Genomic DNA, 23,651 nt, shown 5'->3' with positions numbered 1-23,651 from the left:
GCTGGCTAGGTTTCGGATCCTGCAGGCTGCGAGGCAGTCTTTGTTGTCCTCAGGACCACTGACAAGGAGTATGAACTCCGCTCTGAATCAAGGGGTCTGCTGATTCGCACATATCGCATATTCTTTGCTTGTCGCTGGTGAGTCAGTCATTATAGTCTGAGGGGTGGGCAAATTTCAGGTTCATGGGAGCTTAGAATTATGGGACTCTCCAGACTGCTTGTCTTCCGGACAGTGTACTCCGTAGATGGAGAGTGGAGAGTGGATGGTGGATGGTCAATACTGAGTCAGTGGTTGTATGCTGGCCCGTCACATGACCCGCGGGAGCGTAACTTGTTCTAGCCTCGTTTTCTATGAAGTCTCCCACGGGATTTTCATGTGCGCAACAATCATTTTCTCTGGTTGCTTTTTTTTTTGCCTTCGTCAATCTTCGCAAGCCATCCAAAGCCAGCCATCATCATGTGGTATCTAGGAGCATCTTCGACCCGAACGCCGCTCTCATCTCTGCTTCGTGAAGTCTTTCAGTCAGACCTTGCTACCTCTGCCCATCGTCTTTCCGAGCCTCGGAGATCAGTCTTGATAAGGCCTTTGGCCTATCGCAGACCCGGCGCTCAACGCGATTTCAGCACCACCCACCAAGTCCAAATACATCAGTCTTCAATTCTGCTTTCGTCTAGCGATATACCCGATAACATTCCGAATGAAAATGACAAAACTTCTGCGATTCCGTCGGCAAAGAATGAAAGTGGCGACCGAACCACAGATCATTCCGCGTCCGACGTAAACGCATCAGAGTCTTCCTTCAAGAACAAGCGACCCTATTCCAAACGACGGGTGCACACCGGCAAGACCGGTCGAGAGACAACGAAGGGTACCCGCAACAAAAGCGATGCACGCGGCGACCAACCAGAATCAAACGGCACGGAAGAGAAACCAAAGTCCTCGGAAGCGAAACCAAAGACGTGGAGGGATGCTATCAAAAGCACGGGTCCACCCAAGAAGAAGGAACATTGGCAAATACAGAAAGCCGCTCTGAAAGAAAAATTCAAAGAAGGATGGAATCCACCTAAGAAGCTTTCTCCCGACGCGATGGAAGGAATTCGACACTTGCACCAAATGGCACCAGACCAGTTCACAACTCCTGTCCTCGCGGAGCAGTTCAAGGTCTCGCCAGAGGCCATCAGACGGATCTTGAAGAGCAAATGGCGGGCATCAGAGACGGAAATGGAAGATCGGCGTAAACGATGGGAGAGACGACACGATCGTATCTGGGCTCACATGGCCGAGCTTGGCCTACGACCGAGAACGAAGGCCACAGAGAAATACCAAGACTCACAAAATCTCCTCTACGAACCCAAGGCCGAGGATGACAAGCCATAGGGAAACTTGCTGTGAATTGTTGAGGTCCAATACTGTATCATAGCATTGCATCATGTATAATCAGGGTTGAGACAAAGGCGGCGCATGAATGAGCGTTAATTTATCTTTCTAAACATGAACTGAAGGATATATCATCTTTCATAGCGCATATGCTCTTAGTGATTCAAGCTCGCTCTAAACAATAGGTGGAAATGTATTGAATTGGCAACCCCACGAGTGCAGTGATGATAGTCGACATTCAATTGATGCCGAGGTTGAGATTTTCTGCTTGCACGTTGCGCATGTTTAATTGTCACAGGTCTAAGAACTAAGGTCGGGCAGAGCGACCACATGGATGCGTATGTACACTTTCCAGGGACTTGCTTAGGCTAGACCTCCGTCTCCTCCTCCTCCTCCGCCGCCGCCGCCAGGAACCTTATGGACCGGACCGGATCGCTGGGCTAAGCTCACCCACTTCCTTTCTTTTCTTCCATCCACCCTTCAACCACTATGTCCTCTGCAATCTGACACATTGCCCTAGTTGGTGAACATCAGATCATCACTCACGGGTACCATATCTTTCCCGGCACGTTAATCCCGGAGTTTCTTCCCTTTAGGTGGCGGCTGGTACCCACCAACCCACTACCCCGAGCTTCCTCCTTCTGATTCTAATTGCGCGCACCCACCCACAGCCACATGGGAATCTGGCGGTCGCCGCCATGCCATCAGACATCCAAGTCTTCGTGAAGTGGAAAGACCAGACTATATTTGCGGGGGAAGATGTGGAATGCACAATCACCTTCAAGAACGTCGCGGAGACGAACGTGGAACCCCGTCATGGGGGTCCGAACTCACATCACAGACAAACATCTCGAGCTACAAGCACCCATTCCGAATCATTCTTCTCGCTGAAATCGCCTCAGAAATTCTTCTTCAGTCCGCACCGCCGATCCTACTCAACGGCAACTAAGAAAAGTCCGTCGCACCGCCTTTCTTCCTCGGTGAGCTCGCCGTTGATCGGTTCACACAGCTTCCCGCCTCCGTCCACGCCTCGTAATAGCTCAGCCGCCAACGGCAAGCATAAAAGATCAGTCTCTATACTCTCCATTGATAGCGAAGGCACCGGCGAGCCAACACCCCGAACATCATCACAATTCAGCCGGCCACGACCGAGGGGCCATGGACGCGCGGCGAGTTTACAAGTCTTGCCAAGGAGATATGAAGCATATGAGGATCAATCACCAAAAGGTACTTGATACTGTTAGAAAGTCATAAGTGCAATGCTGAGAGCTTCTAGTTGCAGGTGGACGCAGTCCCGTTCGCAGCTTCCTACCTACAGAGTCTCCGATTCATACATCTACCGGGAACCCCCGAATCGACATCGACGGTCCGGATGACACCAGTCGTCGAGGTTCGAACATTTATAATCCTAATCGAGCAATTGAGCCCCCTCGTACGCCCGCGCGTCGCCCTCCACTATCACCGATAGAGTTCAAATTCCCGCCGTCACCGGCAGCCGATACGAATAGCTATACAGGCGTATCAACGTTAACATCCCCAATCGAAGAGGACCCCGCTGCACCTAAGCTCCATGGGAAAGAGCCGCCAGTATTCACGGCGCCAGCTCATCTGCCGCAACTCACAAAGATCATGTCAACTTCCAGCCTGGCTGGGAGCCACAGAAGTAGCGGAGATTTCAACTCAATCAGCGACAATTCCTCGGAGACTCTGCAATCTGAGTACACAAACTACTCCGCAACAGTGCCGCGCCCGCCTATCGTCTCGCGTCATGCACGACATGTGTCTAGCATGGAATCGCCGGGGCTTTCACCTCACAGCCAGACACTGCTCATGGGCTATGCGCAGATCAGCGCTTCGTTTACAGTGGACGGTTCTCTGATTCACCAGTCGTACTTCGAGGAAGTCAAGCGGAAAGGTGTGGTCGGGGGATTGGGAAGCGGAGCTGCTATGGCCAGTGGGAAGTCGGCCGCAAACGAAGAGAAGAGTCGTAAAAGTGGTGGCTTCTGGGGTGCTTTCAAGTGGAACGCAATTGAGGAGTCTCTCAGTGGCCTCCTCTCAAACAACGAACTGGATGGCTTGCGGGATATGCGGGGCGTCTCGTCATCCCGCTCGATACCCCTACTTTCCACCACGCAGTCGCTTCTTTTTGTGGATTTGCGACTGGCGCCTGGAGAGGAGCAATCTTACTCATTCTCATTCACTCTGCCGAGCGGCCTGCCAGCCAGTCATAAGGGCAAAGCGATCAAGATATCCTACAACCTGGTCATCGGCACGCAAAGGCCGAGTAGTCGTAACGAGCCGCAGCGGGTAAATCGCATCAGCATACCTTTCCGTGTATTTAGCGGGGTGAACGGTAAGTGCGATGCACCAAGAAATCAGGAACCGGGGAGTTGACTTTTGTTGCAGGGAAAGGAGATATCATGGGCCATGATTTGATGAGCCCGTATGTACTGCTCCGGGACGAAGCCCGGGTACAGAGAGTTGGCACGAATCCAGCCCCAATTGTGAAGTCCAAAAGCATTAGCGGGCCCACTTGGACGTCGGCCCCGGAATTCCTGTCATACGTGGACGATATCCTTGAAAAAGCCTCCCGTAACAACTCGCTGCACCCACCCGGAGCTTCTTCAGAGCAACGAGCAAGTTACGATCCGGCAGCCGGCCGACTGTCCTGCAAGGATGCGATCGATCTCGCCATCCTTCGGAGCAATCAAGCGCTCAACACTTCTCGTAGCCCCAATCGGTTCGAGATCGCCCGCAATGGGCGTCGAATTGCGGTGGTTGTACTGAATCGCCCAGCCCATCGACTAGGCGAGACAATCATAGCGACCGTCAACTTTACGGATGCTGCAGTTCCTTGCTTCGCTCTACGAGCCACCCTGGAGAGTTCTGAGCGGGTTGCCCCGGGTCTGGCCCTTCGATCGAATGCGAGCATCCGTCGTGCGACTCGCAAGGTCCATGCCTCGTATTTTGAAAACACGCTCTATGCGACGCGCGTGGTCTTCAGTCCGGCGATTCCGGTCTCCGCGACACCCACGATCCTGACCACAGGAGTAAATCATGAATGGGAACTTCGTTTTGAGTTCGTCACCAGCAACGCGCCCGATGGGTTAGCGCCGTCGGGATCGCGGTTGTTAGAGGTGGTATCTGAAGACGAGCGCGGACAGATCATGTCCGCCTTGGAAAATCTTGGGTGCGAGTCCTTTGAGATTGCCATTCCGATCACGATCTACGGAGAGACGGTCCGAGAACGGCTGCCAGAAGAAAATGAAGGATACGCTATCTGAAATAAGCTCTAGTGACCACCAGATGAGAAAATTCCATGATTGTATGACGTCGCCCTTTAGGATTGCGAGATTCTCCTTAGACCCAAACGACGTAATGGGAGGAATCTTCCCTGCAAGCTCATTATAATGAGCATTTCCTTGCGGCCCGATGGGATCACCGGGGCAACGGACGGGGCGTTTGACTACTTGGGAGTTGGGAGACTGCAGCATCCATGGTTCAGCTGGTGGGAAGCGTGGAGCAAGTCAGTCGTTGGTAGTAGTACATAACTAGTAGTCTACTTTTGCAATCTATAGATAGTGTTGTATAGATTTAGTCGAAAGAAGGTAGTGTAGTCAATATCTATGCCGTAGTCTAAGTTAGTCAATCCATGCGCACGCTCCCCTGCAGCCAATTTATACCTACCTACTTATTAGTAGTGGGTTGCGCCTCATCCGATCTGGTCGGGTCCGGATCGAATCGCTGATCCTCCTTCTTCTTCTTCTCCTCTTCCTCCTTCTTTTCTTACTTACTCTTTACTGTTTCTCTTACTGTTCCTCTTCCCCATTCCTCCTACCCTCTCATTCTCGCCCACTTGTCACGCATTCAAGCTCACACGCCCACAATCTCGCCTTGACCGCGCCTGCGAGGGACTCTTGCGCTCCAGACCCGGAACCCTTGCCCGAGCCAGTGAGAAACACCCCCTCCATCCCCATGCGCAATCACTAACTGTCTGGCATGGGAATGTAGGCGCATTCTGCTCCCACCAACACCATAGATCCCGTCCGCCACCGAAGCAACAATTCCAGGCAGTCCTCCGGCTTCCGACGGTCAAAACAGTCGGCGCAGTCTTTATCTGGCCCGAGAGAGAACCTCTTCAGTTTCGAACGAGGGCGATGGCATCCTTCATCACCACAATGTCTGTCCCCATCCACCCCCGGCCCTCTGCTGGTTCATCTGCTGCCCAGCCGACGCCGACGGCTTCTCGGCGCCCTCTACCCCCTCTTCCTCTTGTCCCTTCTGTCTACCCCCACAATACCGTTCATACCTCCCGCGCTCCGCTCTCTGAACCACCCTCGTACCTGTCTCCGGCGGTGTTGGCGCTGAAAAATGATCCCTGTGGACTAACACCTCTCAGCAATGCCCGCACTCGCGCGCCCTTCAAGCCGCGGTCGGCCGCCAAGGGCACCACCAGTTACCAATTGCGACAATTTGCGGAAGCGACGCTCGGCAGCGGCAGTCTGAGAAAAGCTGTGAAACTGCCCGAGGGTGAAGACCTGAATGAATGGTTGGCTGTGAACGGTAGGTACTACATACACCAACTAGGCGGCATATTTGTAACTGCGGGAGGAGGACCTTTGTACTGATGCAAACCTGCTGTTGTCCTCGCAGTTGTCGACTTCTACAACCAGATTAATCTACTGTATGGCGCGATTACAGAATTCTGCTCGCCGCAATCATGCCCGGAAATGAAAGCGACCGATGAGTATGAAGACCCCAGACTATTTGTGGGGTGAATCCAGAGCTGACGCGGAGATGCGCGATAGGTTCGAGTACCTCTGGCAGGATTCGGAGAACTTCAAGCGACCGACCAAGATGTCAGCGCCCGAGTATATCGAGCATTTGATGAGCTGGGTGCAGAGCAGTGTCGACAACGAACAGATCTTTCCAAGCAGACTGGGTACGTGCTGCCTAGCCACGGAGGGACAATTTTGTCGGCTCTCTTTTTTTCGCTACGTTGCGAATGACGATATAAGCGTGGCGCTAACATGTGGAAACCACGACAGGTGTCCCATTCCCCAAAGCGTTCCCCAGTCTGGTGCGACAGATCTACAAGCGCATGTACCGGGTGTATGCTCACATTTACTGTCACCACTACCCGGTGGTTGTGCATCTCGGCCTCGAACCGCACCTGAACACCAGCTTCAAACATTACGTACTTTTCATCGACGAGCATCGCTTGGCGAGTGGGAAGGATTTCTGGGGGCCTTTGGGCGATCTGGTGGACAGTATGCTGCGCAGTGACTGATGCGCGGATGTTCGGAAACACGAGAGGATGACGGCGGGACTTAGGCGTTCTGGTGTCAAGGCACATTCGTAAAAGGGTACATTTCGGAGCCCGTAGAGGCCGTCCGGCGTTGTTCTGGTTTGCTGGAGAATATCGATCTTATGGCATTGCCGCCTTTTCTTCTATTTCGTTCTCGTGTGTAATTTGTGTATGAGATCAGGCAGGATTTCAATTATGTCCCCCCGCCTACCAGCCACGGCTGATGTGCTGCACAGAATAAGAGAATATGGTTAAAGAGTACTCCGCAGTAGTTACTTGGTTATAGTGACGAAGAATAGCCGAAAACCCGGCGTGTGCGGGAGCTCACGTGACCACCCTAGCCGGCAGGAACTGAACTTGGCCCGAACCTCGAGACGCCATCCCAGAGCAAGTCCATCGACGAACCTCTACTTTCTCTCTCGCATCCTCTCCACCCCGGCTTCTCCCCGCCCCCCCCTCGAGGTCATCTTCAATCGCTCACCATGTTCTCCGTTCGTCTCGCCCGTGTCGGCCTCCGTGCCTCCGCCCAGCAGTTCACCGTTCCTCGCACTGCCGCCCTCAACGGTCTTCGCACCTATGCCACCCCGGCCCAGGAGGTCAAGCCCCCGGTGTCCCTCTTCGGCGTTGACGGCACCTATGCCACTGCTCTGGTATGCATATGCAATATAAGTACGGTTTCTGTGGGTGGGATGGAGAATGGGTTGGGGTTTGAACCACTTCGTTGCTGTGATGTTTCCTCCGCACTCGGAACAACGGGCTGTGCGCGCGCCCTTTCCAACTCGACTACAGTTGAGGGCGAAAGAGTCAACACCGAACACCAACAACATGGATAGATTGGTCACTCGAACTTCTGCGCAAACATACGACTCGGACGGCACTCACCGAACCAAGGGAGGAAACCACATCAGCGACAATTGCTTCAAAAAACCCTGCCCTTCTCCTACCACTCATAAAAACTACTCCTCAGCTTGGTTACAGAACAAATCTGGTTCTTCAGGATCGATCCGCTGACCCAATTTACCCCTTGCAACAGTACACTGCCTCGGCCAAGTCCGCCGCTCTGGAGCAGACCGCCAAGGCCCTGGGCAACCTGAGCCAGACCCTCAAGGCCGACCGCAAGTTGACCGAGATCCTCAACGCCCCTACCCTCTCCGTCGCCGACAAGCAGCAGATTGTCCAGGAGCTGCAGAAGGTGGCCGGCGGCGCCGACAAGGCCGAGATCCTCAAGAACTTCCTGGCCACTCTGGCCGAGAACAACCGTCTGGGTCTGCTGGAGGGTGTCTGCGAGAAGTTCGCTACCCTCATGGGCGCTCACCGTGGTGAGATTGAGCTGAGCATCACCAGCGCTCAGGTGCGTTGCCTTTCCTTGAGTCATCTTGGATTATGAATCAGACACAGAAAGACGGAACACTAACCCAATGGATAGGAGCTCGATACCAAGACCCTCAACCGTCTTGAGAAGGCCGTCTCCAAGTCCGAGTTCAGCCAGGGCAAGAAGCTCAAGGTTGTCTCCAAGGTACTGCCTCTTTTATCCCTCAACCAGCGGTACATACTGACATAAGGAATAGGTCAACCCCGACCTGATCGGCGGACTCGTCGTCGAAATCGGTGACCGCACCATTGACCTCAGCGTTTCCTCCAAGATCGCTAAGCTCAACAAGGCCCTCACCGATGCTTTGTAAATTTCTTTCTCGGAACATGAAGAAAATTCGAATTGTTGTTGACTAGGATGACTTGGTGTCTTGTCCCCGAGGAAAATCCTTCCATCAGCACATAACTATATCCCCTTTTCCCATCCCTACAAACCCGTTCCCTCCCGTCTAAACCACCCCCTTCTCTTTCTCCTATAAATTCGTCAGATAAATGTATCCTAACTTAAACACGTTCCACGCTATCTCTTTCTTTCTTCTGGGTTGCTTAGAACTTTTGTCTGGATCGGTGCGCTATTAGCGATTTGGTCCAGGTGAGGGGAGAAGAGGGGTTTTATCTGAGATGTAGAGATGTAGGCCGTAGGTCTGTGTTTGTGTTGTGATCGGCGGATATTTGGGTTATCTCACGCTTCAGCTACAGATAAACAAGGAAGTTCCTGGAGCGGGAGTCCTTCGACGGCACACTGCCCGAAAAACCTGATTGCTTTCAAACAGGTTAGACCTACTAGCAGCATCTGGCATGATACACAGTAAGCCGAGTCTCAAGCTTCAAATCCCCCCATGCCATGTACTGAAGACTTTCATATCTGCTCGTGAAATTTCACTGCACTTTCTCTCGTCTTATCGTTATTGACTAATTTGAAGTTTAATGGATCGATGCACAGATATATATTACAGACTGATATGTACATATAGTACTACTACATATAGTTACATTTCCTTATTCCATCATCTGATGAGTTTACACGCCAGATTGGTATGATGATTAGTTGTTAAGTTGGCATACAAGACTCAACTAAAATTGGACTTAGTAGCGATTATTGAAGGTCAACCCGTCTGATTGATTAGTATTGACAATATTCAAAATCCCTACTTACAATACCAAAATCAGATCTACATACATACATACATACATACATACATACATAGGTCCTGTACTGTAGGTATATATATTGTACTGTAAAACTAGGTTGAAGCTAGTCAAGGATGCATTTGGTGCTGCAGTGTATCCTGCGTGATATGCATGATGATGTTCCTTGTTCAGGTGCGGAGTGGAAGGCGTGTATGTGTTCGTATTCCAGTTGATAATTCGAGCATGGGGAGGATTCCGATGATTAAGGCAAGTAACTTACTTATCAGTGCCACTGCAGATTGACGGTGATCTATTTCACCAGCATGTCCTTCGGAATATGTATACCACAACAGCCGGCAGTCAGTCAGATACCATCAGTACCATCAGTGCAGTGCATAACAATTTAGCACCCAGCAGACGTTCATCGCTCATCTCAACCAAATGCATTCAAAAATTACCATGATCGCTCTAAATATTCCACAGCTACATATCCGCTTCTAACATTCTCCAATGAAACACTGGTGTGACAAATATCTACTCTAACCATTCCTCCGATTTCACACCTCCTCATACACAATATCAATGTCCATTAGGGGCATGGTCCGCCTGCGTCTCAAACTCATCCTCGTACGCCCCAATCGAGGCTTGGCTTCGTACGCGCTGTAGCTGGCTTTCGACGTATTTGTGGACGTGCTCGTTCTGGAGGTCGGTCTCAACTTTGCTGTCGTCTTCGTCAAGGACAGTCTCAGGCGCCGGGGTCTCGCGCCCCGACAGAGTGGACTCGAAGTCGCTCCGGTTGCCGATCGACCGGGTGGTGGACGAACGGCGCACGCTGGGACGACGGCTGCCCCGTGGACGGGAGAATCGCGTGAAGACATCGTCAAAGTAGTGCGATGCTGCTGCATGCGGGGTGCGGGGCGTCTGGGGAAGACGGCAGTTGATACTAGTAGTTTGGTCAGCTGGTGGAACATTACGAAGCGATAAAGCATGGATGGGACGTACCCTGTGTCATGAATGATTTTGGCGATCAATCCAGTCCATCCACACTGGTGAGATGCTCCGAGACCGCGCCCAGTGTCTCCATCAAAGAACTCATGGAACCACATGTAATCCTTCCAGTGCTCGTCAAAGTCGAGAAGATCGGATCCGTCGTGCACCGCGCGGCGGCCTTCGTCGTTCCGCGCAAACAGATGCTGCAGCCGGTGCTGGATTTCTTCAGCGACGTGGCCGAGATGCATGTACTCGCCGGAGCCGGTCGGACATTCGACCTTGAAGGAATCGCCATAGAACATGTAGAAACGCAACAACGACTCGACGAGCAGGAAGTTGACGCACAGCCATACCGGTCCACGCCAGTTGCTGTTACCTCCGAATAGCCCGCTGTCTGAGTCTCCTGGGACATAGCTGACTCGGAACGTCTGGCCGTTAACATCCATCGAGTAGGGGTGCTCCCCATGATACTTGGACATGGACCGGATGCCGTGCTCCGACAAGAATTCGGTCTCGTCCAACATGCGCTTGAGAATCTTCTCCAAGCGGTCTCTGCTCACCAGTGCCAGGAGGAGCCGCTCATCTTTACCGCGGTGCTTCATGCTTGCAATGTTGCGTTCCGCCACATCCTGGCGGTTCTCAACGAACCATTCCAAGCGCTTCTTGAAGGAGGGGAACTTGTTGATCAACTCGGGCTCCAGTGTAAGAACGGCATAGAGAGGAATCAACCCGACCAGAGACCGCACAGGAAGCTGCTGAGTCCAGGGGTCACCGTAGGAGATCGCATCATAATAGAACCTGTGAAGTCTAAGTAAATCATTCCGACTACCGGGTGTCATACCACTTACCCGTCTTCTTCGTTCCAGAGAGATGATTCTTGACCACCTGACCGGAAAGTCATCGCATCACTAATCAGAATAAAGTGCTCAAAGAACTTGGAGGCAACTGTCATCATCACTTGTTAGCCAGCAAATGGGCGAGGTGGAGCCGAGCCACTCACTATCCTCATAAATCCTCCGATGCTTGGCCAGCTCCAGAGCGATGTTCAACATGCACAAGCAGTAAAAGGCCATCCATCCTGTGCTATCCGCCTGCTCCAGCACACCACCGGTAGGCAGAGGCTCGGAACGGTTGAAGAGTCCGATGTTATCCAGACCCAGGAAGCCACCCTCAAAGACATTCTTCCCATCGGAGTCCTTTCGGTTGACCCACCATGTGAAATTGAGCAACAACTTTTGGAACACGCGCTCCAAGAAATCGAGGTCTTGCCGTCCGTACATCTTACGCTCAATCTTGAAGACCCGGAAAGTCGCCCATGCATGAACAGGGGGGTTCACGTCTCCAAAGTTCCACTCATAGGCTGCAAGCTGACCATTGGGATGCATGTACCACTCGCGAGTGAGAATGTCCAGCTGTTTCTTCGCGAACTCCGGGTCGATCATTGCAAGCGGAATACAGTGGAACGCAGTATCCCAAGCTGCGAAGAACGGATATTCCCACGAATCAGGCATGGACAGAATGTCCTCCATGTACAGGTGTTTCCATTGCTGATTTCGGACGTGCTTCCTGCCGGGTGGGGGTGGAATCATAGCAGGATCACCATTTGACCACTGGTCCCACACGAAATGGTAAAACTGTTTGTTCCACATCATCCCAGAAAACGCCTGTCTCTGGATGTTTCGCAAATCATCACTCATGGGCAGAGGACTGATGTGGTAGTAGAAGTCATCGGCCTCATTTCTGCGCTGATCGATCACATCATCCAGCACCTCTTCATCGATGAACGGTTCCAAGCGGCGAGAGAATCGAAAACGAACCACCACGCACTCGCCGGGAGGAACACCCTCGCCCTCATCAAAGGCGTACCAGGCAGCAAATTTGGTTCCCTTGTTTTCCGGATTGACTGCACCCTTCTCGCCATTGACAATGTGACGATGGAAGGCATCTTTAACATAAGGCTGGTCGTTCGCGGTCTTGTAGAGGAATTCGTTATTTGTCTCGTTTTCGGTGAACAGCAACTTAGGGATCACATCTTCCTCCCCAGTCACGGACGGAGACGGAGAAAACCGCACGTAGCGCTCGCCGAGTTTGTGATGCTTGGTCTTCGCAATCAAAGGATAAGTCTTCTCCACAGACGGCTTCTCCGTCTTTTCCTCGTAGCCCCATTTCCAGGTATTGCGGAACCACACATGCGGAATAATGTGCAAGTGTGCTGGCTCAGGTCCACGGTTGTAAGCGATGATGCGGAAGAGGAGTTCTTCCTCATCCTCATCCTCTTTCGCAGTTTCAATGAAAATATCCCAGTAACGGTTCTCGTCAAAGGCATCAGTATCGAGGATCTGGTACTCGCGATCCTCCTTTCCCCGCCGCGCGTTCTCCTCGACGAGTTCCTCGTAAGGGAACTTCTTCTGAGGGTACTTGTAAAGGAATTTCATGTAAGAGTGCTAAGCGCGCAGTCGTGTTAGAAACCACTAGGTCCGACCACTCGGCAGTGGAAAGTTCTTACCGTCGGGGTGTTATCGAGGTGAAAATGGGCTTCCTTGACACTCTCGCCATGGTTTCCCTGGGGGTTCGATAGACCGAACAGGCGCTCTTTGAGAAAGTCGCTAGAAGTGAAAGTGAGCAATGATCGTCGCCATCACAAATTGAGCACGACGTACTCTTTCCCGTTCCAGAAGGCAAAAGCGATATTTTGCAGATTGTGGGTGTCGGATACACCGGCAATACCATCCTCACCCCAGCGATAGGTCCGAGACCGCGCATGGTCGTGGGAAAAGTCTAGAAACGGGTTCAGCTTGGTGTCCTCAGTGGTGGTTATGGATGCAGTGAGCACAACTTACAGCTCCAGGCATCTCCATTTTCACTAAAGGCACGAAATCAGTCAATCATGGACCCATTGATGATACTGGTTGCAGTTTGTAAAACTTACGAGTAATCTTCGCGAACTGCGGGGCGGCAACGATAATGAGGTCATTGCGTTAGCTCATGTGAAATCTCCCAGCCTCCACATCGATAGAGGCACATACCAGTAGCCCATTGTCTCTCCGCCACGTAGGGACCCCAACGTTTCCAGTAGCGAGTGCGCTCACGATCTTCCTTGAGCCGTCTTTCCTCGCGGGACTCGTAGGAATGCTTGTCGATGAGAACCATGGTGGCGTCGATTGAACACCCAACGAGTAGTAGATTAGGGGAATCTACCACGGAAGGGGAAATGGCAGTGAGAAACGAATACGGAGAGGGGGGAAGAGAGTAGAAGAGAAAGAGGAAGAAGAGAGAAAGAAAAAAAAGGAAGAGATAAATTAGGAATGGGTCGAGAGAGAAGATGACGGAGTTGGAGTAAGTGAAAAGATAGAGAGGGAGGGAGAGAGGGACAAGAGGAGGAAAGCCGATGATGATGAGGGGAGGGGCAGCAACAGCAGCAACAGCAGCAACAACAAGGAATCTTTTCGGGAGCTCAGGGCGAGCAACTAAGGTACTGACTGGACCTGATATTAAATTGAGGAGACTACTAGTAAGTTACTAGGAACTAATTAGGTCAACAAACGACTATCTAATCATTTGTTGCTGCAGGACAACACACAGAGTGATGAATTCGTGATAACTAGTACTGTGTAATAGAGGCTAACAGCAGAGTCTGGGCCCCTCGCTCGGGCGCCTCTTTGCGCTTTTTCTGGGGTTTCGCCCGCGTTTTCCAAGGTTGGGGCAGAGAAAAAAAAAAAGCACTGACATCATTTGTCTTTAGCAGAATTCCACAGAAGCGAAGAATACACAGTCGAAGCGAATATTTGACTCGGCAATGCTCTATTCAGAGTCAAACATTGATGGATCCATGATACGAACTGGATTCCCCCCATTTCTGGTCAGCAGAAGATCATTGAGTCGAAATTGTAATCTAAAGGACAATAGCAAACAAGCCAGATCCCCTTTCTCATCTAGACTCTGTACGCACAGGCACCTCCTCATATTCTCAGGATCGGGATTCTCCATGACAAAACCGGGCCGTACGGTTCAAAAGTCCGCCGTGACGATCAACGGTGCCGTGTGGGAAGGAGAAATTCGATGATTGGCGAGCATGGCAACATGTGGCGATATCGAAGCGATAAGGCAGTGAGGCACAGCAAAAACAAGGACTAGAGGACAAGGGAGGAGTTGGGGGAGAAATACTCGTTCAAGCGCTCCTGTCGCGGTGGATCGGCGCTGTCGGTCGGGTCGGGCGCGGCACTCGATCGACATCCATCGACACGGGCATCGCATCGCATCAGGCATGGACCACTCACTCAGTCTCCATTCTCCAAGAGATGTACAACTACATGGTCCAAGTACGCACAAGGACAGCAAATCTCCATTCTAGCCAGGTGCACATTCTTCCGATTGATCGATCGAATGTCGTGCAACCAGTTGGGGCTAAAAATAGACCATCCTGCTGTAACCCTCAAAGACGAACTGCATCCCACAGCATCCGGTTCTACTGTCTCAACCGTCCTCTCTCAAACCATTCAGATCATGAAGAAATCCCACTTCTTGACTATCAAAGTATGCTAAAAGCAAATAGCTGACGCCGCCACAGAAGAATATAAAACATCCATCTCACTCACTAGCCTTGTGAGATCGTGGCATGCACGCTCAGCTCGGTCATCGACGCTACCCAGCGCGAAAATAGACTCAAAGCAACAAGAGATACTGCACCCGACATCGGCTGGACCCCGCCATGCGACGAAGTATGCACAGAACAGCAGCTTGGTAGCCGGTGCAAATGAACTTCAAAGTTCAGAAAAGAAAAGAAATAAAAAAAAAAAAAAGCAACATGAAAAACCCAATTTCTCCCAAACATGCTCGCCCGATAAGGATATATAAAATATTGTAGCAGTGAAGTCAAACCCCACCAAGTTCTCCTGTCCTTGAAACCATAATCCAAATTATATGATGCTAATGTACCAATGCTGGCTCATCCAGTCGCCCGTCATGAACTGCGGCCCTGGCTGTGTCGCGGCTGTTCATCACCACTCGAGTACTGTGCTGATTCTGTGGGTGACGACGATGCTGATGTGTTTCCTGATCGGCGAAGATGAATGTTAGCGACGTTGGACTTGCCGAGAATAAATCGAGAGGCTCGATTTACCTGAGCCTCCGTAAAACCGACCGTCTCTTTGCGCTGCAGGGTTTCTGGTTTCCATAATCATGGACTGTCGAGCTTTGAGGCGTTCTTCGGCTTCGCGGATCTTGGCTTGCAGTTGTTCGAGCTCGCGGGTCTGGATCATCATTTGCAGCTTCCTAGTGGCGTCGCTCAGTCAGCCTACGTTTTTGGGAAGTCATGTTTTCAAATCGAGCCCCTGCAAATCAAGGAGATCCCGAGATGAACATCGATCGAGAGCTGGAGTGGCACCTACTTTTGGTCGATTGTCTGGGAGAGATGGTTGACATCGGTGTCCAGGGAGAAGGCGCTATCCAGCGCGGTCGAAAAGGCTTGTGCCATGGTCCTGCGATAGCTGGGTTAACGCCCATATTCTACGACCAAAAAGGGGAGCGCAAAGCAGTACGCACGACTGAGGGCGACCGCTGGGCTTCCATTCTTGTTCGGAGTCCGATGACATTGTTGGTGGTTTGGATACGAGTGTTTCGACTGATCGGCTGGAGGTGTTGCTGCGAAGAGCGAGATACGAGAGGGCTGTGGCAACTGGAGGGTAGGGTGGGAGAAGTAAGGAAAAAGGAGTATGCGAAACGCAGCTGAGCCTTGGAGGGGAGAGTTATTTGGAAAGCGCGCGCGTCGAGAGCGGGACAGGGGGTGTTTGAAGTGGATATGATAGCACGGACGGGGTGGGCCTTGCGCCTTAAATTATGGGGGGGAGGGGAGAAGAAAAGAGGAGTCGAAGAAGCGGCGAAGAACAAAAGAATTTCTCCAATGGGGGAGAGAGCTATGAACGAGACGGGCAGTTGACCAGGAAGGTAAGAGTCGGTCAGATAAGTTGTAAGCGCTGAATCCTCTCTTGCTACCCACTGTCAGCAGGATGAAGGAGGGGGAAGGACCAGTTTTGAGTGATCCAGTGACCATAGAAGTACTTGACAGGGGCACACAGCACGATCGGCAGCATGACGATGGCTGGCACTGGAGAGGGAGGTCCGAGAGGCGATCTGATGCAAGACCCTCTCTGCACGTCGGAATACTCCCAAAAGCAGTAGTTATTGGTGGTGGTGGTGGTGGTGCATGCAAGAATCACCCAGGATGGGCTGGATATTCATCTGTTCATCCCCAGTCTATAGTTACCCAGAGGAGGAGTCGCTTGGATGAGACTGGGAAGTGCTCTGTTGGATCGGATAAGGTTAGCATGGTCGGCACCGGTAACTACTAAGGTGAGTAAATAGTCCTGTTGGTCTTCGCCACTAGTCGGTCTTGAGCGTCTGGTTGGTGAGATTTGATAATTTTAGTTTCATTATTGCTCCGTACGGGTTGGATTGCGATGGAGTTTCCCCTGAAACTGCGGGAGACTGTACCCGCTCGTACCTTTCACGTGACCTCTACTCCTCCCCCCTCCCTCCCCCCTAACCTGCGTGTACTGCCACCCACCATTTGAGTTTAATGCCACCGCCACAACTTCCTCTCAAATCACTACACACACTATCAACTACTATCAGTACAAAGCGGTCTTCCTGACAGCGGTCAAACTCGGAGTTGGCGGCATGTGTGTGATGATCTTCCTGGATGCTACAACCGGTGTCACTCCTGGCCGTAAAAATAACTTCCCCATACTGGCTTCCATATGAGAAAGTTTTCCGGCAGCTTCAACCCCGCCAACCCCTTTACCAGCCATGCTCGCACAGTTGCTTCTGCATCTCGCAAGGGGAGAAGCAGCGGTATTGACATATAGTGATTAGACTTGAAGTGACAGCCCCTTTTACTCTGGGATATGGAGACCGCTAGAGTGTCCGGTTGGCAATGCTCAAAATAGATCATGGAAATCTAGAGCTCTTCGGCGTTGTTCGACTGAGATCATGGAAGACAACCGGTGTCATTTTCCCGACCAGTGTCCTGAAAGAAACCTAGCATGGATCAAGAAGAACCGCTATTGCCATAGTATCTATTACTCATATGCAGATTGAGTTTGCTTGGCTTCATATTGGTTGCTGCATGTCAACTATCAGGGTATACTCACATTTCAGTCAGTCAGTACAAATCACTCAGAAGTGATTGCGGACAGTGTCCTTGATCAGATGGTAAGGAATCCTTCTCAGTCAGATGGTTCGTGACACTGTGCTTGAAAAGTCGTGAAATTTTTTGTTCCTCAAGAGATGAGAGATGAGAGCTGAACGATAACAGACCGCGAACCTGTATCCTGTGCATGGTTGATGATGGATCGATCAAGTGGCATCATGGTTCCAATATTCTGCTAAGCACGATTGGCATGTATCCGAGTGCATAGACCCAACGAATTCGTCTCACTTTCTAGTGTTCTCTTCAGCGAATATGGCGTCCTTCTCGATCAAACTTGCATGGCTTTGTTTGCTGGGGAGACCTGATTCGTGCCAATATAAGCTCATGGCAGTAGATCAACTAATTCATAGAGGCCATCTTTGAGAAAGACTCGTAGCTGTGCAAGGGTATGTGAATGACTTCAAGCAGTTCACCAGAAGAAGCAGTGCAGGGCAGAGTCCCGGGCTGGGCCGACGCTAGTATCGCAGGGCGGGCGCTACGAAGCCCAGGCCAGGTACCGTGCACTGCTTGGTACATCTGGATATTGATACTGATAGGTAAGTAGTAAGTATACTCAAGATCTTACTGTGAACTCATGCGCGATAGAGTTGATAAGCCAGCAAATGCCTGGTCCAATCGAAATGTCTTATCGATAGTATAACTGGGGAGGAACTACCTAAGTATCCAAGGTATATGAGTATCCGTTGTGCTGTTGACGCCTCACTACTGGTATGCTCTGTCTACTACACTTCTGTTTCAAAGATGCAGGGAAGGCATATCTCTGAGATGAAGATCAGAACAACGATAACGCAGTTGCCATTGAACAATTGTTGGAGGTTGAACAGTGGCAGGTAGGTTGCCCCGACAATACGTAACAGGTCTTCCATTCCCGAGAACCACGTGACCCACACACCATCTCCGGGAGTCCTGGTTGGAGAGCAGCAGTGCATGCCTCAGTCCGAGGGCAGAAAGACAGACAAGACGGACAGACAGACAACCAGAGAGTGCAGTGAGTGATGCGACATCCTTCCATTGCATCCATCCATCCATCCATCCCATCCTACCATCCCACCCACCCACCCACCCACTCACCAACCCTTCCATCCCCGTTCCTTTTTATCCACCATCGTTGTCATCCTTTTTCCTTCCCAGCTGCCTTTTTGGTACCTCATCCGTCGAGGATATATCGAAAATTCTCCCCCAAATCCTACGTGTTCCACGCTTTTCCTATCCCGACTGGACACGGTCGCGTCTCCATCTCGGATTTTCTGCCTAATTTTTTCGACTCTTTCCTCCCTTCCCTCTCCCCCCCTTTCCCTTCCTTGCGCGGATGGTCTCAATCCGCACCCCTAATTCTTTCCTTCCCCCCCAATCCTGCTCACACGATTTCTGGCCTGGTTTATAAGGCACCAATCAATCTGGGTTCGGTACCACCCACCCAGAGCCCTTTATTACAGGGCTAAGCTACCAACGCGGTCGACTGTGAACGTTCGGATTAACCTGCCGAGCCAACCTGTCACGCAACGAGCTCTCTATCACCGTGGCCCCCATTCCCAAATCCCTCTCCCCCGGCGGCCGATCTGACGGGCAATGGGGGATGCCTCCTCTATCAGCTTACACTCCCTTTGAATCGCTTCTCTTCTTCCAGTCGCTCGCTACCTTAGATGCTCGGCCTGCGAGTTTCGCGTCCATATCCGATGTTCTCCGCAACAACCCGTTCATTCGCCAGAATGCCGACTTCGATGCCGGGAGACTCGCCCCGGAAGCCCTCGAGGACCTCTATGCGACGCTGATGCGAGATGGTGTCGACTCAACCGGCGCGGGCGCGGCTCAGGAGCCTAATGGTCGCCATGTCGAAAGTCCCACCAATCCGAAAAAGCGTAAAATAATGAGTCCACAGCCAGATGGGGTGTCCGAGAAGGGTTCGAGCCATACCAGTGTGATGCCCACTCTGGTGTCGCATTTGTACGCTAGGTACAAGGAGCTGGTGACGAGGGAAATCAGGAACGAGGAGAAGAGATACACGGAGATCCGAAATGAGATTGAGCGGTTACAGAAGGAGGAACGTGAAGCACAGTTGGAGCCTGTGATGCGCCCACCACAGCAGCCAACTGCACCCCCGAAGAAGCAGGAACCTGCGCCAGAACCAATGGACCTGGATGGGAAGGAAGAAAGACCGATTCAGCAACCTCCTTTCATCTCAACCCAGGCAAAGGCTCCGTTGCCGGGCATGGACAGGATTCAACTCCAGTCCGCGCCGCAACCCAAAGACCTGCAGTCGGCTACGCAACCGCCAAAAGCTATGTCGCACCCACCTCAGACATCGTCATTGCCCGCTCAACCAACTGGGCAGACACCTAAAGACCCGGCCAGAACAATCCAGCCGCTTCCACCACAACTGCAGCAGAAAGTGCATCAGCCTCCTCCCATCCCGCAGATGGCGACGGGCCGGCCATCCCAACCGCAAACACCGAATGGCAAGGCATTCCCGGCGGCGCATGTCAACACCGGGCCCCGGAACACTCCTGCGAAGGCCGGGCCAGTTGGTGTATCATTTGTACCGCCACAAATGCCACCCTCAACTCCAACCACTACCCCTTCAAATCTCGGTCCTGGACAACCGTCTAGTCCTATGCCGCCACACCTCGCACCAAACGTTGTCTCTACTCCAAAGCAACTCACACCGACTGGCAAGCCTGCTGCCAGAGTGGGCTCGTCAGCAACAGCGTCTACTCCAGCTCCTCAGCGTCTTCCACCTCAGCCGAGCTTCCAACAATGGTCTATACATCAACCGCCCCAGACACCTCAGCCTCAGCCGACACCTTCATTTATCAAGCCCAAGCCTGAGCCGTCAAATAAGCCTCTCGAGAAGCCTATTCCATCATTCCAGCAACCTATACCAAGCGTTGAGAGCAAGACGCAACAAGGCCAATCACCGGCTCCCTTCCTATCAACTCCGGGCCCAGTACCTGTAGCAGCGTCCTCACCCGCTCTGGGTGCCCCAGCTCTTGGCTTCCAAACGCCAGTAGGGGCTGGGCGAGCTGCATTGGCCCCAGGTCCACCTGGCTCACGTCCTTTGCGGCCATCCATCGACACCACTGGCTCACTCACGCCCTGGAAGAGGACTCCGCGTTTGAGTCTGAGCATACCCGATTCTCCTCGGTCACCAGATCGACCACGGCCGGAGGAGATCAGTCCCATCAGCGAAAAGGCTCCTTCTCCGCCTGGATCCCGCGAAGCCACCCCTGAAGAACCGGAACCACGTCGTTTAAAACGTCGGACGGATCGCAAGGGTCATTCAACAAGCTCAGAGCCAAGCCAACCTGCCGTCGATACCGACACCAAGGTTGGATGGAAGAGAAAGGGGGACAAGTTGACACCACCCACCCCGAAGGATCGAGACCGCAGTACGGCATCATCAAGGAGTCGCGGGCGGTCCGTGTTGTCGCGGGATGACGAGTCAACCACGGAAAGCGGATCTCAGGCCAAAGTCAAGCATGAGATGCCCAGTACACCTGCTGGCCTCCCTGAGAGCGCAGAGCCAGAACGCCCGTCCATCAGCCGACCCGGACGAGGACGCCCGAAACGCAAGCGTGCCCCCAGCGAAGAGGCTGATACTCCACAGGCTGAAGTCAATCAACTAAGCCGCGTCGACTCTAATCAGTCGACTCCTTATGTGCTGTGTGCGCGCAGTTTTCCACGAACTGGTGCACCCATCATGAACGATGTTACCATGCACAAACATGCTTCTATCTTTGCCAAGCCATTAGCGGAACGCGATGCTCCCGGGTATCGAGACCTAATCTATCGACCGCAGGATCTTAAGTCCATCAAGTCCGTAATGTACCAGGGTAGCAAGGCCGTCGCTGCGGCTACTGAAGCTGCTAGCACACCGGCGGGCGATGGGGAGTCCCCAGCCCCTGGCACCGGGACTCCTTCCAAAAACACCGTCTTGATGCTACAGAAGACAGAGGATGTCATCCCTCCCAAGGGCATCGTCAACTCGGCTCAGCTGGAGAAGGAGCTGATCCGCATGTTTGCGAACGCGGTCATGTTCAACCCTGTTCCGCAGCGGGGATTCGGACCGGGGTTCCCCATGATCAGCGACAATGGCTCCCGCGCAAGCACACAGGTGCCCGAGCCGGACGAAGGCGGCATCATCAAGGACACATTGGAGATGTTTGAAGATGTCGAGCAAGCGGTTACACGATGGCGGGCAGCGGAGCGAACCGCCGACGAGCTGGCTAGCAAGAGCATCCTCTCGCTTCGACGCGGCAGTGCCAGCGATCCCTTGACGGACAGCGCCGATGAGATCAAAGGCTCATGATGTGCCGAATGACGACCTAAAGAATTCTATGTAATGTTAGACACCCAACGGAGCGATATGTAGACTTTTTACCCAAAGTGATATATCAAGTTGGCTTTCTAAAATCCTATCTATAATCATAAGCTTTTGGTTGTTCCTGTGAGGAACAATATGCACAAAAATCAACAACAAAGATTAGTTCATATACATCATGAGTTTTGGTTTGTAGCCAGGAGCAGATCTCCGTGAGTGCTCATCGGCAACCATGCAAAACAACGCCGAAAGGAGAAAAAATCACGCCGATCCTGCCATAATCGCCTGACTGGGTTTCGTTCTCCCCAAGCCCTCCTTCGCATAAAAGTCCATCGGATACACGCCACCATTCGCGGTATCCCAACTCTCTTTGATGCCGAGCGCAATCAACGCCTCATACGGCGTCAGCAGCGGCCGCGGGAACGCATACCCCCAATCAATACTCAGCCTGGGACACGCGATCTGCACCCAGCACTCCACATCGGCCATGGCGCCCAACTTGCCCGGGAAGATTTCACTCAGCAGGAGATTCACGAAGGGAATATCCTTGCTCTTCAAATGATTCTCAATCATCGCCATCGTATTTGGATTTCCCTGCCGACCCAGCGACCCCAAGATAATTCCCCATTTCTTCGCCGACCTGGCCGAGGCGATCGCGTCACGGCGCAAAGTATGCATCTCCTCATGCTCATAACTCTCGCGCGACAGCACCCGAGAGTACGGATCATAGCGATACGCCGGAATGTCCGGATTATGAATCATCGCCGACTCGAGATGAAACCGCCCATCCCCCAAGTACAACAGATAATCGACCTCGCCCGCCACCAGGGTCGGGGACGTGCACCCCAGGATCTCGCCTTTCGAGAGCGGGGTGATCTGCGGGATGAGGACGCGGAAGCCGGCCTTCTCGAGCACGGGTTTCAAACCGTGCAGCGTCGCGTTGAACTGGATGGTGCCGACAGTGGCGATGGTCTTGCCGGGCTGAAAGTTGCGCTCCAGGGTCGCCAGCAGATGCGTGGTGTCGATGCTGATGTCCACGAAGATGTACAGGGTTTTGATCTTCGTGACGTCGACGGGGATCAGGCAGCTGTGCGCGTAGTGCACGAGCAGATCGCACCCCAGCGCCCGCGCGGTGTAGTCGTCGATGCAGCAGGCGCCGTAGGTCACGTCGCCCATAATCAGGGTTTCGATCCCCGGACAGAATTGCGTGAGGATGTCGGAGATGGTGGTGGCGAAGATGAGGAGACCCTCGGGGAATTGCAGCGCGATGCGCTTGGCGTTGCTGCTGCGGATCCGGTGGATTGTCTTGGGAATTTCGAAGGAGTAGTTGCGCGGGAGCAGGGCGATGGCTGCTTGGATGTCGGGGTCTTCGAGGATCTCGGGGGGCACTTGGTTGAGAGTTCGGGGGGTACGGCGGGGGGTGGCTTTGCGCGCGGATTACATTGTTAGATAAGGGAGGGGACGGTAGTTGCAGGGATATATATGTACCTTTCTGTATGCTTGTCGATTCGACATCTTGGGGACTTGGGTTGGACCCCTCTTTCTGTGCTTGGGCGTCTGCGGTGCGTCGTCCGACGAATCTTTTCTTGGGTTGGCGCAGAGGCGCGGTAGAAGGGGGTGGTTGAGACGTGTCCTCCATGCTGGGCAGACACCGATGAATGTGGGAGTGGTTGTAAGTATCGCACGTTGTAGTTCCAACCGTTAGTTCGCATTCAAATGGGATGCGATGCATGGTGAGGATAATTTAATTCTGACTAAGTGGGGGGGCAGTCACGGGCTTTTCAGCGGGCGGCGTCTTCTCCGCATTTGATCGGCGATCACCCCATCTTCTCTGGAATAGTTATTAACGTAACTTACCACACCCACTTCCTCCCACTTGCCTCTACTGAATGCATCTTATCAAGTTTACAACTTGCTGACATCCTGAGCATCACTATCATGGTCCTCAC

General features: G+C 52.5%; 8 protein-coding genes across 8 annotated transcripts; 5 read left to right on the top strand and 3 right to left on the bottom strand.

The window, feature by feature from the left end:
• Positions 1-375: 375 nt before the first annotated feature.
• Positions 376-1,472, top strand: rrg9 (mitochondrial ribosome assembly protein RRG9). Its single transcript, XM_025579685.1, has one exon. The coding sequence runs from the start codon at positions 457-459 to the stop codon at positions 1,375-1,377; it is 921 nt and encodes a 306-aa protein (XP_025430201.1). The 5' UTR covers positions 376-456; the 3' UTR covers positions 1,378-1,472.
• A 338-nt stretch (positions 1,473-1,810) lies between these two features.
• BP01DRAFT_392748 (putative intracellular protein transport protein (Sat1)) lies at positions 1,811-4,859 on the top strand. The gene is made up of 3 exons (XM_025578170.1): positions 1,811-2,604; positions 2,654-3,730; positions 3,784-4,859. The coding sequence occupies exons 1-3, from the start codon at positions 2,076-2,078 to the stop codon at positions 4,659-4,661; spliced, it is 2,484 nt and encodes an 827-aa protein (XP_025430200.1). The 5' UTR covers positions 1,811-2,075; the 3' UTR covers positions 4,662-4,859.
• Positions 4,860-5,111: 252 nt separating this feature from the next.
• BP01DRAFT_321567 (Mob1/phocein family protein) lies at positions 5,112-6,887 on the top strand. Its single transcript, XM_025572734.1, has 6 exons — positions 5,112-5,328; positions 5,389-5,557; positions 5,777-5,940; positions 6,031-6,124; positions 6,186-6,319; positions 6,426-6,887. Exons 2-6 carry the CDS (start codon positions 5,535-5,537, stop codon positions 6,665-6,667), a joined length of 657 nt encoding a protein of 218 aa, XP_025430199.1. The 5' UTR covers positions 5,112-5,328; positions 5,389-5,534; the 3' UTR covers positions 6,668-6,887.
• A 198-nt stretch (positions 6,888-7,085) lies between these two features.
• BP01DRAFT_357836 (F1F0 ATP synthase subunit 5) lies at positions 7,086-8,579 on the top strand. Its single transcript, XM_025575289.1, has 4 exons — positions 7,086-7,335; positions 7,719-8,036; positions 8,112-8,201; positions 8,254-8,579. Exons 1-4 carry the CDS (start codon positions 7,168-7,170, stop codon positions 8,365-8,367), a joined length of 690 nt encoding a protein of 229 aa, XP_025430198.1. The 5' UTR covers positions 7,086-7,167; the 3' UTR covers positions 8,368-8,579.
• Positions 8,580-9,611: 1,032 nt separating this feature from the next.
• BP01DRAFT_357835 (uncharacterized protein) lies at positions 9,612-13,616 on the bottom strand. Its single transcript, XM_025575288.1, has 9 exons — positions 13,204-13,616; positions 13,107-13,122; positions 13,018-13,040; positions 12,838-12,955; positions 12,684-12,783; positions 11,178-12,621; positions 11,026-11,122; positions 10,190-10,975; positions 9,612-10,130 (listed from the first exon to the last, which is right to left on the bottom strand). Exons 1-9 carry the CDS (start codon positions 13,325-13,327, stop codon positions 9,767-9,769), a joined length of 3,072 nt encoding a protein of 1,023 aa, XP_025430197.1. The 5' UTR covers positions 13,328-13,616; the 3' UTR covers positions 9,612-9,766.
• A 1,359-nt stretch (positions 13,617-14,975) lies between these two features.
• Positions 14,976-16,016, bottom strand: BP01DRAFT_357832 (uncharacterized protein). The gene is made up of 4 exons (XM_025575287.1): positions 15,719-16,016; positions 15,565-15,654; positions 15,297-15,448; positions 14,976-15,229 (listed from the first exon to the last, which is right to left on the bottom strand). Exons 1-4 carry the CDS (start codon positions 15,766-15,768, stop codon positions 15,138-15,140), a joined length of 384 nt encoding a protein of 127 aa, XP_025430196.1. The 5' UTR covers positions 15,769-16,016; the 3' UTR covers positions 14,976-15,137.
• A 2,784-nt stretch (positions 16,017-18,800) lies between these two features.
• Positions 18,801-21,883, top strand: BP01DRAFT_84830 (uncharacterized protein). The gene has a single exon (XM_025580168.1). The coding sequence runs from the start codon at positions 18,961-18,963 to the stop codon at positions 21,688-21,690; it is 2,730 nt and encodes a 909-aa protein (XP_025430195.1). The 5' UTR covers positions 18,801-18,960; the 3' UTR covers positions 21,691-21,883.
• dph1 (2-(3-amino-3-carboxypropyl)histidine synthase) lies at positions 21,770-23,428 on the bottom strand. Its single transcript, XM_025573500.1, has 2 exons — positions 23,191-23,428; positions 21,770-23,126 (listed from the first exon to the last, which is right to left on the bottom strand). The coding sequence occupies exons 1-2, from the start codon at positions 23,339-23,341 to the stop codon at positions 21,964-21,966; spliced, it is 1,314 nt and encodes a 437-aa protein (XP_025430194.1). The 5' UTR covers positions 23,342-23,428; the 3' UTR covers positions 21,770-21,963.
• Between the last annotated feature and the right edge of the window lie 223 nt (positions 23,429-23,651).

This window comes from Aspergillus saccharolyticus (assembly GCF_003184585.1).
Source record: "Aspergillus saccharolyticus JOP 1030-1 unplaced genomic scaffold BP01scaffold_21, whole genome shotgun sequence".
Classification (NCBI taxonomy): domain Eukaryota; kingdom Fungi; phylum Ascomycota; class Eurotiomycetes; order Eurotiales; family Aspergillaceae; genus Aspergillus; species Aspergillus saccharolyticus.
This window is presented reverse-complemented; position numbering and strand designations above follow the sequence as displayed.